The sequence below is a fragment of the Aricia agestis genome, chromosome 6 (assembly GCF_905147365.1).
Source record: "Aricia agestis chromosome 6, ilAriAges1.1, whole genome shotgun sequence".
NCBI classification, from domain to species: Eukaryota; Metazoa; Arthropoda; class Insecta; order Lepidoptera; family Lycaenidae; genus Aricia; species Aricia agestis.
In genome coordinates this window covers 4,296,019-4,314,188 of record NC_056411.1, presented here as the reverse complement: position 1 = coordinate 4,314,188, position 18,170 = coordinate 4,296,019, and the positions used below count along the sequence as shown (strand labels likewise).

General features: G+C 36.1%; 2 protein-coding genes across 4 annotated transcripts in view; both read right to left on the bottom strand.

Moving 5' to 3' along the window:
• Positions 1-18,170, bottom strand: part of LOC121727867 (zwei Ig domain protein zig-8-like) — a 191,217-nt gene that overhangs the window by 109,769 nt on the left and 63,278 nt on the right. Inside the window, exon 2 of one of the 3 annotated variants that reach the window (XM_042115907.1) lies at positions 14,094-14,142. The exons of the other annotated variants lie outside the window; for them this stretch is intronic. The gene's annotated coding sequence lies outside the window, so the exon portion shown is untranslated. The remainder of the gene's footprint in view (positions 1-14,093; positions 14,143-18,170) is intronic. 3 annotated transcript variants of the gene reach the window in all.
• On the bottom strand, positions 3,239-4,212 carry LOC121728074. Its single transcript, XM_042116180.1, has 2 exons — positions 4,203-4,212; positions 3,239-3,801 (listed from the first exon to the last, which is right to left on the bottom strand). Exons 1-2 carry the CDS (start codon positions 4,210-4,212, stop codon positions 3,239-3,241), a joined length of 573 nt encoding a protein of 190 aa, XP_041972114.1.

Genomic DNA, 18,170 nt, shown 5'->3' with positions numbered 1-18,170 from the left:
TCGGCGAGCGGTAAGCGCCATGAAAGCCGTAGCCGAGTTGACGTACAGGAGCTGCTGATACGCTTTTAACGTGCATACGTTAGGTTGACGCCTGGTTGACGGCGAGGCGAAAGACGATACGGAGCCAATCCCTTTCTCAATCGCAAAGCAACTCGTCGGTAACATCAAAGTTGTCAAGGTAACTCAATATTTTCATACACTCTCAAGTCAACAGCTCGCTGTAACAGTACAGTGGTCTTGCACAATACACTCTCTATACGAGAGCCCTCAGTGCATCAGGTAAAAATAGATATTGATCGACCTTCGTGGCCATACATACGATTCTTGAGGTCTGTGAGCTTTTCATATTTAAATAAATTAAGACTCATTCTTTCAATTTAGCAGCCTTTGGTTGGGATGACGGAGAAAAATAGGAAACTGATCACCTGATTCAACTAAAGTGCCATCGCTAATGGATTCCTTGCGGGTGGCAACCAACTTCCTCTAATGCTGCACCGGATCAGTCAAGTTGGTTGCCAGCCTCTCTTCACTTTGTTTCACTCATGACATGATTTGATAAGTATCAAATGCGACCTCTTAAGACTCAAGCAATTCTATGAATAGAAAATGATATCCTGATTACAGGAAATGGAATTTGCCTTCCGATCTGACCCATGTCTCGATAAATGGACTATGCAATGTCTATAATTCTTAAATAGTCCAAAAATACTAGTACTCTCAATCTTTCCCTCCAAAATCTTTTTCCATAAATAGTGCTTAGGTTGATAATGATTATTGCAATAATGTTCAAAACGTGGATATTTATCGGTAAAACTTGTGTTCCATAAAATGAGCGATGCAACATGTTTTTAATGACCGTAATTAGGACGTTCATTTATCATTCTATTGGCTGCCCCACAATATGTGGTCATCTTATGCAAAGGTTAAATGCGAGTCACTGTCCCATTTTTTACCGACTTTAAAAAAGGGGGAGGTTTCTCAAGTTGCCCGTATATTATATTATGTTTTATTAATTGTTTGTTCGCGGGTAACTTTGCCTTTTGTGAACCGATTCTTATGATGATTTTTTTTGCTGAAATGAGGATACTTCACAAGTAGTCCCTTGATAAGAAAATCATGGGACTACCTCTGTGAAGTCGTTTATTTGTTAACATTATCTTGCAATAGTTTTCTTCTTTACAAGAGTATTTGAAACTTATTCGTTAAATTGTATGTGTTACTAGATAACGCTTGTAAAAATCGCACATTTTTCTTTACCAAAAAACTTTCTTTTCTTAAATTATCTCGATAATAAATTTAATTTCAATAGGTTCAGCCGCTTAAACTTGAAGTAACAGACAGAGAGACGGACATACTTTTCCATATTTTGTTAAATTAAGTATTAAGCTCCCAAATATATATTATTATTATATTTGTGAGCTAATCTATATATATAGGCTAATCTACGAGTAGGTTTACTTTAACCTTTAAACATCACTCCATAATAATATTATAATATTTTATATCTAAGAAAGACCTTTTAACAAAAGGCTGCACTAGTCCACGATGGTCGAGCAGATCGTAGACTACATCAGGAGCAAGACCCACATCGTCTTGAGGGTCGAGCGCTTGGAGTCCCGCCACAAAGTGAATTTTAGCTCCTTTGTGGTGAGAGTCCTGACGCACCATCTACCGACCTTCGAGAAGGAGGTGTTCTGGCCGATTGGAGTCGTCTACAGGAGGTTCCGCGGACGACTTCCGAACACGTCGCACCCCACGTCGCACACAATACGTGTTTAGTGTTTTAGTGTTAGTGTTAGTTTTTAGTATAATTGTATGTAAGTAGGTTAGTCTATAAGGCATTTATGGTATGGGCCAAGATGCCTGAGTTAAATAAATAAATAACTAAAAATAAATACAAAAAAAAAGAACGGCCAATAATTAGCTCATATTTAATAAACATCGCATAAAATAAATAAACATTACAATATCGCGAAAAAAAAAACTAATCTTGATTCACGAGTCACATAAAACCAACAATAATACAAGTATAATAAAATGTACAATAAAACTTACATTGAGGAATAGACTTGCCAGAACAGTCGGATAATCCGCTTTAATCCAGCTACTTTTCGGATTAAGCAAATCCGGATACTTATGTTTGGACCTTTCCAGTCAAATAACTCTGTGACCTTTTTACTTCATTGTTTTTAATATGTTTTTATACTTCTATAATTATGTTATTTTTCAATTTAGTTTTACTTAAAACTTGAGTTCTGCCCCAGTAGAAAAGTGGCAAGCGATTAACGTAAACACTAACAAAATGTATGCGATTTGACATAAGTCATCGCTTTGCTAGCGTATACTAATGTCAAATCCCATACATTTATTGGCGTTGGCGTGGGCGTTTACGATAATCGTTTACCGCTTGTATAGGCTCTCTGACGGTAAATCGAGGCACGAAACTTCGAATGAAGTGTCAAAAGTATGAAACTCTGTGCTTAGTTATTTTGATTACATCTTGCAGATAAAGATATTCTCGATTTATCAATCAAACAGTGATATTATACTAAGCGCCTCAAATCAAAGCCAGAGGCATGTGACCATAAACACTCTATTTTGGGGTCATTCGAAATTTGTGATTGCTTTTTTTCAAATATGTCTGACTTTTAGAATTGATGCGTATAGTTTTGTAATGTGACACAACAAAAAGCATACAAAGTTGATACACTTAGGGCCTGTTTCATCACTTCCTGATAAGGTTATCCACCAATTAACTTGACAGATCAAGTATGGAGAATCTGTCAAAAAAGTTCTGAATAGCCTATTAGGCACTTTATCAGAAAGTGGTTAAACAGGCCCTTAGTGTCTAAACACACGAAGAAGTTCCGCTGCGGAGGTTTGGCATGATTCCCCCTGCAGTGTATTTTAAATAATCGATGACACACCATGCCGAAATTACGTCGCGTTATATTGTATGCGTTTATTATTTTTGTACATTACTGACGTAATCATGCCCAACTTCCGCCGCGGAACTTCGGCATGGTGTGTTTATTCTACACGCCCATGTCAATGCTCTTCAAGTGCAACAAAATCCTTGTAAAATCTTCTCGAGTTTTTAATATTATCATTCTTAGCCGCACGTAGCTTGAGTGTAGCGCGCTAAGGCGTAGTATGCTACGACATAGTAGACTACGGCGTAGTCCGTTACAGTGTTGAACACTACAGGGTAAAAGGCTACAGCCTAGAACGCTTCAGTCTAGAACGCTATAGCGTATAACGCTACAGCGTAGAACACTACAGCGTAGAACGCTACATCGTAGAACGCTACAGCGTAGAACGCTACAGCGTGTAACGCTACAGCGTGTAACGCTACAGCGTAGAACGCTACAGCGTAGAACGCTACAGCGTAGAACGCTACAGCGTAGAACGCTACAGCGTAGAACGCTACAGCGTAGAACGCTACAGCGTAGAACGCTACAGCGTAGAACGCTACAGCGTAGAACGCTACAGCGTAGAACGCTACAGCGTAGAACGCTACAGCGTAGAACGCTACAGCGTAGAACGCTACAGCGTAGAGCTCTACAGCGTAGAACGCTACAGCGTAGAGCTCTACGAGGTAGTCCGCTACAGCGTAGAACGCTACAGCGTAGAACGCTACAGCGTGTAACGCTACAGCGTGTAACGCTACAGCGTAGAACGCTACAGCGTAGAACGCTACAGCGTGTAACGCTACAACGTAGAACGCTACAGCGTAGAACGCTACAGCGTGTAACGCTACAACGTAGAACGCTACAGCGTAGAACGCTACAGCGTGTAACGCTACAACGTAGAACGCTACAGCGTAGAACGCTACAGCGTAGAGCTCTACGACGTAGTCCGTTACAGCGTAAAGGTGGCTTTCAGATCGTTGCCGCGAGCGACCGCGACCGACGAAAATTCAAACGAAATGCCACTTTATGACATAGGCGATAGGTTTCTATTTACTCTACCAACTAGCTTTTACGCCGCCGCCGGCGGCAGCGTGGGTCGCCACCAAAATGTCAGTAGAAAATGACACTTATATTCTATGTCATAAAGTAGCATTTTATTTGAATTTTCACCGGTCGCGGTCGCTCGCGGCAAAGATCCGAAAGCCACCTTAAGAAACTGCGGCGTCATACGCTACGGCGTAGTAAACTACGACGTAGCACTACCCTATGCGTATTGCGTAGTACACTAACAAGCCAGCATTATTGGACTTTGGCATTAGATAGGCACCGTATCTATGTAAACATGGATACTAGACGCTGCATTTGGTTGATGTTTACATATCTGTATATTGTATAATATAAATCATTACATTGTATGTATAATGTATATTGTAGTAATATAGTACTGAAATCTAGTGATGAAGACGGAGAAGAGAAAGATTATTAAGACAAAGAGAGAAAATCTTCTTGTCATAACATAGTATATTACATGACTACATCGGCTCAACTAGATAAATATAAGTATCAATTTTCATTTAACAAAAATATGACTATATTATACCCAATTTGTCTGCGTGTCGATGTTAAATCTAAAAATAATATCACAAAGGCATTGAGGAAAATAAGAGAAAAACACGCCTCTTCAGAAGATTGGTCCTATTGAGATTACCTGACGTATCTTTAGACCCAACAAAATCAAAAGAAAATAAAGACAATAAACGAGCATGAAAGAATTGTATTGAAAATTGACTTTTAGCTATAAAGTGTAAATTTACCTTAAATAATATAAACTTACATTTTAAAGTGCTTGTTTGATTACAAATTAAAAGAATATATTATGTATTTAAGATACACAATTATAGTGATAAAGTGAACGGTTTATTGTCTATAGCCAGGTTATCGAACAAGTAGAAATGTGACCATTGAAATAAGAGATATCTCTTTCACTGACTCACGAATATTTAGCTGTATTATTTTCACAACCATTCTATAGGATATATACATTTTTGTGTGTTAACGAAAGAGGCATGTAGTGATAGGTCGATGGACGAATTTACAAGTATTGAAAGGATTCTGATAGATAATAATTGATTAACCTATATCTAAAGATATTATATTATAGCCTTTACAAAAAATTTGATGTTTTATTGATTTCAAATATCACCATAAAACAAGTTATATATTAAAAATCGACATCAAAATTGTACTTAAAACTCCCTAATTCAAAAACTACTGAACCGATTTTGATGAACTTTCAGAAATTTCTAACTTGAACAATAACCTAGTGCAACAAAAAAACAATAACTTTATTCTGACTTGTAGTTCAGGAGTCTATGAGTGCGCCTGCGCAACTGCAAGGCTGCGAACTCGGCGACTGCAGCGCCAGCATAGGCACGGCACAACATCGACTCGACGCAACGTGAACATCGCGCGGGAGCGCCCCGCGCATACTCCGCGACAACTTCGTGGCACCGCCCCCGCACCCCTCTCACAACTGAAATAATTTTCAATATACGCCGATTCATCGCCTGGACCAGTCGTTTCATTTCCTCTCCAAAATAGTCAAAATTATTGCAAGTCATTACCAACAATCATACACACATACAAGCATATATAAATATTGGGAATACTTAATATTGTTCACTGGTGCCACTAAATAAAACATTTAACAACACAAACAAGTTCAAATTAAATAGGTTATACTATATACTAATAGGTTACACTGAGACCTAATTCGACTACACAACCGGACTGGGCTATTTGGGAGGGACAACTGGCTACTCCAGCGCACCGAGCTAAAGCGGGCAAAACTACTATAGTATAAACAAAATATTATTATATATATTATATTCCTACATCACACCCTCTCTAAAATTTTGATATTAAAAATTTAACAAAACAAAAGAAAAAAATTAAACACTGTTCTGCGACCAATTGAATCTTACCCTGAACAAAACAATGGGTGTGCCGTGTGATACATAAACATCTAAACTGCTGTATAAAATGCACAAACACTTTTGAATTTTAGGACATTTGTTCAGACGCAGCTACAAACTAACATAACATATACGAAAACTGGGTAGTTCTGGAAATATTATACCTCTTTACGTACGGGTAGAATAATTGATGACCTCCTATTTTAAAGTTGGTAAAGAATACTTCAATGACATGGTAATTATTGTCAACTTAACTATACGAAAACTAGTAATGTCAATAAAAATGCCTTTACAATAGTTCCATTGTGTCTATTGAAAGCTGTCTATATATCGACGTAACGATGGATATTTTCAATAAAACGCCATAAAATTTGATCTTTTTTGTAATAGATAACATTCTTTAGAGACGCATAAATTTTAGATGGCCACTAAAATACTTGCGATAATGTCAGGTCTTTGGCATAAATGTATTTTCGTTTTTTTTTTTTAATATTCTATATTTATAAGCCTTTATAAAATGTAAGGGTGATTGTCCGATCCTCGAAGCAAGCGATCGTGATTGAAAAAATTCAAATAAAATGCCACTTTATGACATAGGCTATAGATTTCATTTTGCCTGTCGGTAAAAAATGAAACCTAATAAGCCTAGCCTGAGGGTTATAAATTTTAGAGTAAAAGTTAAATGTATGAAATGAAATATTATAAAACTCGTGATAGGCTTCGTCTTTATATCTGTCAGCAGAATTTTTGATCAAACATAGTAAATCTTAGGTAATATCAAAACATAACTTGTTATTTTTACAACAGAAAGACTTCAAACAGTATTTCCATAATATCATGGGACCACCTTTGAAATGTTCTCTTTCCAACATATTAAAACTCATTAACATCGGTATACAAACAACGAAGTTACCCGCGAACAAACATAAAAAAGCATAATATAAACAGTAGAATTGACAAACCTCCTTTAAAAGAATATTACATGTATAATGATAATTTGTACGTGGGAGAGCCATGCTTCGGCACGAATGGGCCGGCTCGACCGGAGAAATACCACGTCCTCACAGAAAACCGGCGTGAAACAGCGCTTGCGCTGTGTTTCGCCGAGTGAGTGAGTTTACCGGAGGCCCAATCCCCTACCCTATTCCCTTCCATACCCTCCCCAATTCCTTTCCCTTCCCTACCCTCCCCTATTACCCTATTCCCTATTAAAAGGCCGGCAACGCACCTGCAGCTCTCTGATGCTGCGAGTGTCCATGGGCGACGGAAGTTGCTTTCCATCAGGTGACCCGTTTGCTCGTTTGCCCCCTTATATCATAAAAAAAAAAACGACTTTCGGGTCAACTCATATTTGCTATACTCTAAATAGAATGTTACCTGAATTTAAACAAAGATTAAGTACAATAAGCAAAACTTACCAAGGTTCAATTATTTAACGTTATGGTAGGGTTTGTTTTTGCAATGGAAACTCTATGCTTATCGTGAGGAAGTTTTGGGTCTTGCTTACACAATAGAAACCGTGTGGGTTACCAAGTTACAATACTGGTATTTGCCTTTGGCCATATCTGATTGTTCCAATATAATGATAATATGTTTTAGTTGAAACCATTTTGAGTTAGAGGCAATATTGACATGGCTGTGAGCATTTTCTCAATTGATAATATGTATTTACATAATCTTTACAAATATAATAGATGCAAAATCGTTTCTATGCCTTCATTTATACAGTGTGTAACAAAAATAAGTGATAATACTTAAGGGTGTGTACGTGTTCCTTGTAGTGAGTTCACTGTGAAAATAGCAGCTCTGAAAGACGAAAAAATTTTTTCATTTTTGTATGGGCAAGGGTCCGAGCGTCACGAGTTTCCCCATACAAAAGTGAAAAAAAAATTTGGTCTTTCAGCGCTGCTACTTTCACAGTGAACTCTCTACAAGGAACACGTACACACCCTAAAGTATTATCACTTATTTTTGTTACACCCTGTATATTTTTACATCTTCAAGCTTTAGATATTTGAAAACGAATTAAAGGTCTACAAAGTTTCGTGCGATGTCTAGTATTATGATAAGTTCTAATTGAAATCAAAAAAGTATTTCTCTAAACTTTGGTCTGTAGCAAAACTATGGACTTACTTTTTTCTATCTTGCTGTCTATTATCTAATAATCATCAATGAACTTGGATGAAGTTATAGAGATACTATTTTGGATGCTCGAAAATATTTTGGTTACGCGTTAAACAAATTTCTCCCCGCACAGAGTTTCTACATTTAGTTCTTTATACACACAAAAAAGCCTGTCGCCCTGTAAAATACAATTGCATGTTGTAAAGCATTGTTAAACTGAGTTCTACTTGTAATAGCTGGCGCGATCTTTAATGATTAAATTTCCATACGAGCCCACCGCTCGTATAATGAGAATGTTAACATGCACTACGGATTTCATTAACTTCCTTTGAGGCAAAGCTGAATCCTTCCTGTGTTCTCTTTTTGAAATGCGTAAAGAACAAAAAATTATATTTTTCAAACTGAAGATCACAATATAATTAACCTGTAGGAAACAGAAAAAGTTCATAAATAGAAAGAAAGAAATTACAAGATCTAAATATTTTCATATAATATAGATTTTGCCTAAAAACGTTTTATGTTCTACAACCGACGCCAACTTGTCTTGACGGCTTTTTAGAACTACATGACTTTATATAATCGAATAATCACGGAAAATTACTATCCGCATTTTGACATAACAGGACCATAATATAATATGGAAGGCCCTATGAATCAAATCCTCTGATGGCCTATTAATATAATGCCTATTCACACCTGTAGGGGCAAAATCGTATGTAAAAGTTACTAAATTCTCAAATGAGCTTAGCTTGTACTAGACTTCTTTTCACAGCCAAATTGTAGAGGCTTTTTTAAGTCTCTCCTTCCCAACGCTCATAGAAAATTTGAATAGCCACTTCGTTTTATGCCTTATGGCGCTTTGCTACAATTTATAGCAAAATGTGGAGGTGATTTTAAAGAATTTAAGATTTTTTGATGTGTCAAGTGTGATTAAGTGAATGGGTTGCCAAAACAAATGAACGTGCCTTTCACTACAGAATATTATAGATCAAATAATTTTAGCTACTTTAAGAACTAGTCGTGCGGTTACTATCAAACATTAAACTATAATAATATCAAACATTTCATGAAAAAAACATAGTTTGTCCCCATGATGATATCAAACACGTTATGAAATGATACCATTCCATGAAATACCCAATAATTTTATGAAGCTAGCGAATTTACTATTTTTTTATTTACAAATTAAAGTGTTTATCACTGTGTAAATTACAAGTAGAACAAAATTTAAATTTAAAATGCAAGCTAAAATTATTCATAGAGCGTTTAATAATCTTATTGGCTAGATAGGATTCTAAATTTAGTAAGAACATTACGTTAAGTGTTTTACATGCTTGGTTCTCCTTAGCCGTGTCTTGGAATACCTAATGTAGATTATGGCGGTTAGTTCAAATCCACACTATTGTTTGTTTAGGATACCATTATAATATAACGCCTCCGTGGTCCAGTGGTTTAGAGCGTGGCTTGACTCGGAGGTCGTGGGTTTGATTCCCGCATTGGTACCATGTTATTTTCAAGTTTGGTTAGGACAATGCTGGCTGATCACCTGATTGTCTGACAAGTAAGATGATCCATGCGTCGGATTGGCATGTAAAAAGTCGGTCCTGCGCCTGATCTCTCGCCAGTCGTGTCGGTCTTCAGTTCCACTGGGTTATGATAATAAAGGAATGGAGAGTGCTCTAGTGTACTGCGCACACACTTGGGCACTATAAAATTGCTCCTGCGTAACTGACCTGGTTTTAATGAACCTACCACCGTCACCAAAATCGGTTTGGGACTTATTATTATTATTATTATTTTATGTACACGGGGAAAATATCGACGCAATTGGTAACATTGTCAAATGGGCAATCGTATTATTCCATACTTATTACTTTGAGTGACACAAAGCAATTATCTCTAGAAAGACACTCAGATTCTTATCTGACGAATAAAAAGGTTGGACTCCAGGAATTTGTTGCTGACCTTCTGTTGCTGACCTTTTAAAAATGCTGATCAAAAAAGAGACGGGTAAGTGTTTGTTTGATTTTAATTTTCATAAAATACAATACACCAAGCGAATCGCCTGAAATTGCTCTTTTTATAACCAACTAGGCTACATGACCCGGTAAACTTCATATCACTTTCCTCCAAACCTTCCCTGGACTTTAACGAATATTTCAAGACTAAAATTCTCTAAAACGGTTCACTCGATCTCAAGTTTTAGCGAGACTAAATAAATTTAAAATCCATTTTTATTTAAATATAGATTATATTTATACTTACATAATATCATCATAGAGGTTTCGATGAACTTGAAATGTAATATCTGAAACGTTGTTTTTACATTTTAAGTGCGAAGGTTTTCAATTTTTCCAGCAATATTATACAAACAAACTAAACAGCGATTCGGCAATTTCGATCAAGCGAGTCAATACGATTGGCCGAGGTAATCTTCGATCTAATCCATTTAGCCGCCAGATTGCTTGTTAACGCTTTTTGATCAAACTAAATCTTTTAATGGAATGAAAATCCAAAATTGATCTATAGAGTTAAAAGGTGCGAGTTACTTTACCTTTAATTTTTACGAGCAGTTACCTTATAGAAAGCTTTATTCTGTTTTACATCAACAATATTCCTGCACGAACAGCTGCTTCTTAAGTTTTGCCCACAGATTTTAGAAGTAAGAGATATGTTATACAGCGTGTCACATGTCGCCAAATCCTGCCCATATGGGCACAAATTGTCAGTCGTATGTCAATCACTCCACGGCTTACACGTTTTCACTACGCCGTAAATTGCGAACAAAATGCTGACTTGTGCTATAATTACCTACAAAAATTGCAGCGATACTGTGAATTTCAAAAATAGCGGGATCACCTATCACAGCCAACTGTAATTTATACGACTTTTTAATTTAAAAATCAATTATTCTTCACGAAAAATATTCTTCGCGAAAAATGTTCCGTGAACTATCAAACTAAGGCACTAGTGATGTGGTGTGATGCAGGTTTTGGTATCGATATTTTTATCGACATTTTTTATGCGGTTGCGTTATTATCTACACTAATATTATGAAGCTGAAGAGTTTGTTTGTTGGAACGCGCTAATCTCAGGAACTACTTATTTGATTTAAAATTTTTAAGTATTCTTTCAGATAGCTCATAGCCAAGAAACAGAGGAAAATTTGGAAAAAAATGGGGAAAATTATTTGAAAGGGCTTGTCTCACGCACCATCCAGCAATTTTTATGTTGTTTGGCATAAATAAAAAGTAGGCCACATGAAGGATCATAGGCTATTTTGTGGGCTATATATTGATATCGAGCAAAAAATAGCAAAAAAATCACGTTTGTTGTGTGGGAGCCCGCCTTAAATATTTAATTTAATTTGTTTTAGTATCTGTTATTATAGCGGTAACAGACATACACAATCTGTGAAAATTTCAGAAGTGTAGCGGTTATTGAGATGTACAGCCGAGACAGACAATAGGACATCGAAGTCTTAGGAATAGGGTCCCTTTTTTTCCTTCTTAAAGATATTCAAAAAATAATAAGCGGGTTGTGTAATGTTACTACATCGCTATAGAAGTCAAAACTGTGGCTAGTTTTTTGTCTGTCTGTCTGTCTGTCTATCTGTCTGTATGTTTGTTCCAGCATCACACGAAAACTACTGATCCGATTTGAATGCGGTTTTCGCAGATATAATATTTGTCTTTTTCCAACTTAACATCTGGTTATATAATATTATGAATGTTTATCTATTGCCTAGTTACGATTTTGCCAAACAGCTGATTATTTTGCCGAATTGAGTTGGTCCCATAGTAAAAGTTTTTCGTAATCATGGATGATTTCAACCCCTTTCGGCCTTTAAGTTGTTTTTGTTAGACTGTAATATTAATAATTTATCACTTTTATTCTTTTAATAGTATTTAAATACCTACCAAAATACATCCATATCGTCGTAATAATAATTAATCGACACCGTAGATAGACCGGACATCACTAGACCGTGTACCGTTGACACTATGCTGACAATATAGTGTCATTGAAGTCAGCGACATAGGTTTCCATAAAAACGGCGCTACATAACACTTCTCCTTATTTTCCTGTTCTGAGGTTTTGCCTTTACTCTAGGTAAAGTCTGTTGTTAACAAAATATATCAGAGTCCTAACTCCTCAAAATATTTCGTTAACAATAATACTGGTTTTTCGATTAACTCCGTCATTTCTTGATATGCCTTCAAGTTATTATTAGCTACCACATATTATTTTCAAAATAATATAAAAAATCTTAAGAAGGAAAAATATGTAATATATGTAATAAGTCAAAATAAAGTCAAACCTTCGTTATAGTCCCCCTTCATACAGAGTATCTTCAAATTTGATCAAACACAAAAATTTAAGATAAGTATTTTTATTACATTTACAATAAATCTTCCTGTCTCAGATAAGAAAACTTCTACACTTATTGCTCTTATTACTTAAAACTTCTACCTCTGGAAAATAAGAACATTGAATCAAATCACAGATCCTATAACGTCAAATCATAATATTTAATAATAATATAACAAGTTATATTAGTCCCCTGAAAAAAATAACTCAAGAATCACGAAAATATAATAACATGAAGCACAGATAAATATTTGAGGCGCTTGGCCAATGAAAACGTAATTCTGAATTCAAAAGAAAAACAGAGTGGTTGAGTTAAAACAATGGTTAAAATTAAAACAAAATGGCAGTTATTTTTTGCTCTATTGTATTATAACTGTCAATAAAAATATAAAAGTTTACCGATATCAAATCCCATACATTTGTGATTTTAAATTTTAAAGATATTAAAGAAGCATCTTGGAGGGTTTTGTAGGCATTACGCTCTCGGTTGGTATTAATGACAATAAAATCTACCAATCTAGTGACCGAGTACAGACCAAGCAAAACTTTAAGATCGCTTAGCAAATATGGAAGGAAAAGGGTGTATCGACATTACTTCTTACTACAATAGGAGTTATGTCACTACTTGATATTATATTTATCGTTAACTATTGTACCTTATTGTTTTGGCAGTTTTTTTTTTTATGAAATAAGGGGGCAAACGAGCAAACTGGTCACCTGATGGAAAGCAACTTCCGTCGCCCATGGACACTCGCAGCATCAGAAGAGCTGCAAGTGCGTTGCCGGCCTTTTAAGAGGGAATAGGTTAATAGAGGAAGGTAGGGAAGGGAAGGGAATAGTTGAGGGTAGTGAAGGGAATAGGGTAGGGGTTAGGGGATTGGGCCTCCGGTAAACTCACTCACTCGGCAAAACACAGCGCAAGCGCTGTTTCACGCCGGTTTTCTGTGAGAACGTGGTATTTATCCGGTCGAGCCGGTACATTCGTGCCGAAGCATGGCTCTCCCACGTATAAATATATTTTGTACATTTTGTATATTTTGTACACATGCGTGTATTGCTCCCTACTAACAGTTAGTAACCAGTAGTTTACGACCTATAATACTACCCCTTAAGGCCAGTTAGACCCTAAAATTAGCAGGTCTGTCAGTAGTCTGCCAGTACGAATATCGACGTAAAGGACATTAAAATAACATTCATATCAGCGCGACTTGTACAGTGGTGGTTACGACGCTCGCCGCGTCCTTGATAGGGCGAAATAGGAAAAAAACCTTTTTACTTAGATAATTAAACCAAAATGCAAAATGTAACCACAAATTATTCTTCTTTAAGTTATGAGCTTTTCGTAGATATGATTTTTGAAAGTAAAACTATCATAAGCTTCATGAAAAATAATAAAAATATCCCAAAATATTCGAATTTAGCCTCCTCTTCAGAGTTATTTTTGATCGAGTGAAGTTTTCAATATTATGTTTTGAACCACAAATTGTTAAAGTACATTAAGTAAACAACAATGTGTATTTTTTTGGCTTTTAAAAGTCACTATTTGTTTGTTTATTATTGATTCAAAAATATGTAAAATTGGGTCTATATGGCCTTAACAACTACTATACAGTTACTAAGCAGAAAAAACCGTCGCAGAATTCCAATTTATATCAAAGTAGCTATTTAACTAAAGGAACTATATCTATTTACCCTCTGAATATCACTTTACCTTTGTGTTTGTGTGATATGAAATCTCTACGCTTTTGAAGTGCTGTTACCTGAAAGAGAACAGTAATTTCAACGTAAGTTTACAACAATATGGGATGAATAAACAAAATATGCTGCTATTGTTTTAATAAAAATACGTGTGGCACTCGGAGACTGCTGAGATAAAGCTATTGCAAAGCATATTTTATCAACTTATGCAATTATAATTTGCATACGTCTAGTCGCACGCACACAAACACCGTTCCGAATTCTGGCAACGCTGCACCGCTGTGCCAGTCGGAGTGGGGTTTGTTAGGTTTTTTCGTTACGGAATTTCTTGATTCGGTCGCCACGCTCAAAGTCCGCAATAAAAGCTGCTATGCAATAGCTTCAAAAAAAATATGAATATAATACTTACGTTGATATAATATTTAAATAAATGTTCAAAGATGGTTACTGTGAAATATATATTATAACAACTAGCTGACCCGGCAAAAGTTGTTTTGCCATATAAATTATTTCTAGTATCAATATAAAAAGTAGATAAAAACCTATTATCAGGCCTAACGAATATACATACAAAATTTCATCAAAATCGGTTGAGCCGTTTTGGAGGAGTTCGCGCACAAACACTGTGACACGAGAATTTTATGCTGCGCTGCTAAGCTGCTTGTAAATTGTGTTATTTTTGTTGAAATTTTTTACTAGATAATAGGCTTAAAAGGGAATTTTTATTCTATTGTCTAATTATTAATTTTATTTCGAAAAATTCAGTGTATGGTATTTCCTTTTGCGTGAGATTACAGGACTTATATGTTCACACAATTCGAATATGCCACCTAAATCCTGATATATATCTACTTCCACTCTTTCATTCTCAATTTAAAAAAACGAACAAAACGGTAACATGGAACACTCCAGAAGGAGTTGAAAGATAATATCGCATCTCTCTTTAGGTCATAACTTCACTGTAAAATTTTCATTGTAACATGAACTAAGTGCTCAATTTAGTTTTCGTTCAAGCGCTCTCGTAGTGAGCCATGGAAAAAGTGATATTACCAAAGATTTTAAAGTTTAGGATATGGCACGACGTTTGACTCAAATCATTAAACGAAAGGTGATGTGTTCCTCAGTATTCAACTCTGAACAACATAATTGAGGACGTGAATCGAACAAGTAACATTTTGTAACATACGGACAGTAACTCATTTTTACCCTTATTATTTTAATAAAACTTGTAACTTATCTACTTCATAATCTAGCTAATATATCTGGCTACACATATAATCCATAGTTTTTCTATTTCAAATATTATTTCCGGTCCTAAAACCTACATTTAAGCAGAAAAACGGGAAGGTTTTTTCATGTTACTTACCTTATTCTTCCACTCACGTCTTGAATTATTATTATGTACTGGTCGAACCGCCGTACTCAGAGACATTTGATTATGATTAACCTTTAATTTAATGGAGAGTTTGACAGACAATGTATGGGGCTTATGCCAAAATTTTGAATTAATTACATTTAAGTAATTAATGTTCCACTCTGAGTGCGGCAGAAATCCTTTAACATTTTATTAGCCAAATCTCGTCAAATCGCATTGTCTAGCATAATACTGTAATAGTTTTGGAATACACCTTTATAAAATTATTTCTTGCTGTACCCATTTCATCGCTTACATTTTTTTTGTCTATTTGTATACTACAAAGTAAACAAGTACCTTATAAGAACACACCCAACGCCATTTACGTCAATGAATACAGAAACCTGTAGTCAAAATTTTCCGTTTTCTCGGGCACACTAAGCTTCATGTGCCATGTCTAAACCTATGGATATTACTATATATTTGCTCTAAAATCCAGGTCAAGTATAGTGTTAAAATTATATCTGGAACGAGTATTTTAAGCGAGATTTTCGATCAATACCGCTGGGTATGTTCATCAACGGCTCGTTTAGGTGTTAAACGCTCGACGTTCGTCATACTAATTTATTATACGTTAGTAAGTTTCATCAAAATTAGTCTCTCTCAGAGACAATTTTTTTTTTATGAAATAAGGGGGCAAACGAGCAAACGGGTCACCTGATGGAAAGCAACTTCCGTCGCCCATGGACACTCGCAGCATCAGAAGAGCTGCAGGTGCGTTGCCGGCCTTTTAAGAGGGAATAGGTTAATAGGGGAGGGTAGGGATGGGAAGGGAAGGAAATAGGGGAGGGTAGGGAAGGGAAAAGGGTAGGGGATTGGGCCTCCGGTAAACTCACTCACTCGGCGAAACACAGCGCAAGCGCTGTTTCACGCCGGTTTTCTGTGAGAACGTGGTATTTCTCCGGTCGAGCCGGCCCATTCGTGCCGAAGCGTGGCTCTCCCACGTATAATATTAATAACTTAACTGTAATTATATGAAGAATTTTACAGATTATGTCAAACTCTTCATTTATTTAAAGAGGGCTCATGTCAAATTCTTCATAATATAACTAATATTCGTCTCTCAATAAATGTAAATTTAATTTGAAATTATCTTCATGCTTTTTAGCTATTGCATAGCTTTAAATTTGTCGCGGGTTTTTAGCGTGGCGACCGAATCAAAAAATTCCGTAACGAAAATAGCCCTAACACCTCCGACTGGTACAGCGATGCGGCGTGGCAGTGCATTATCTAACTTCGTTTCAGTTCGGCATACTTCGGTACGGTGTTTGTGTGCATGCGACTAGACGTATGCGAATTATAATTGCGTAAGTTGATAAAAATTGCTATACAATAGCTTTACCACGGCAATCCCAGAGTACCACGTGTATTTTTAAATTAATTTTTCAGGACCGTATTTAGGGTTCCGTACCCAAAGGGTGAAGACGGGACCCTATACATGAGACTTCGATGTCTGTCTGTCCGTCTGTCTGTCCGTCTGTCCGTCCGTGTGTCTGTCTCCAGGCTGTATCTCAAGAACCCCTATAGTTAGAGTTCTGAAATTCTCACAGATTGTGTATATCTGTTGCCGCTATAATAACAAATACTAAAAACAAAATAATATTAATATTTAAGTGGGGCTCCCATACTACAAACGTGATTTTTTTTTGGGCCTTTTTTGCTCATTATATATCAATAATGATAAGAGGTAGGCACTTGAAATTTTCACAAAGGCCTTAAATATATGTTTACTTTAATAATTCATAATAATATTTAAATAAAATGAATAATTAAGAGGGGATCCCATACAAAAAACACAATTTTTGGCCTATTTTTTTCCCTATAACGGTACGGTACCCTTCGTGCGCGAGTCCGACTTGCTTTTGACCGATTTTTGTCTTTTCGTTAGTCTCTATCTCAAAAATTGGCTCAAAATTCAAAAAACGAATGAGCTCTCCTATTGACAATATAAAAGCATACAAAACAAATATTCGCATTTATGATTTTCGAAAAGACCTTCCCTTGAGTTTCATTTGTTTTGCGCGATTGTGACAAGAAAGAATACGCGTCATTCGTCAAACGAACATGTTAAAAGCCAGCCTTGATCCCTCGTTGATCTGTCACTGGGTTAAGCGAGCGCAAAAGTGCTCGTACAGAATACGTGTACAGTCGCGAACATTTTTTTTATTATAATAACGAATGATTTGTATATGCAGCAGCATATGCAGTATTTGCATATTTGTACGTATGTTCGCATGTTTTATAGTAGTACTAACACTTGTCGAATAGTTTTTTTTACAAAAGCGGCACACGAAAACGGGTCACCTGATGAACTTCATCGATGTCGCCCATGGACACACGCAACATCAGATGAGTTGGAGGTGCGTTACCGGTCCTTTACCAAATAGATGTCATAGATATAAACACTTCGAAAACATTTCCTCTTTAGTAGTTTATGTTTGTTTGAAAAGTTATATCTCACTTGTTTGTTATCGTATTAAAGTAACAATAGATTTCGATCGAAAATAAATTACACATGTATTGAATACATTCTCCATAAATGACTTTAGTTTCGCTAAGGCTTCATACACAATACATAATAAACATCATCGAATTGGAAATGTTCGTAAATACACATTACACAGTGTAAAATACATACAGTATTACTCAGCGGTCCTTGAAATAAGGCTCGTTCAA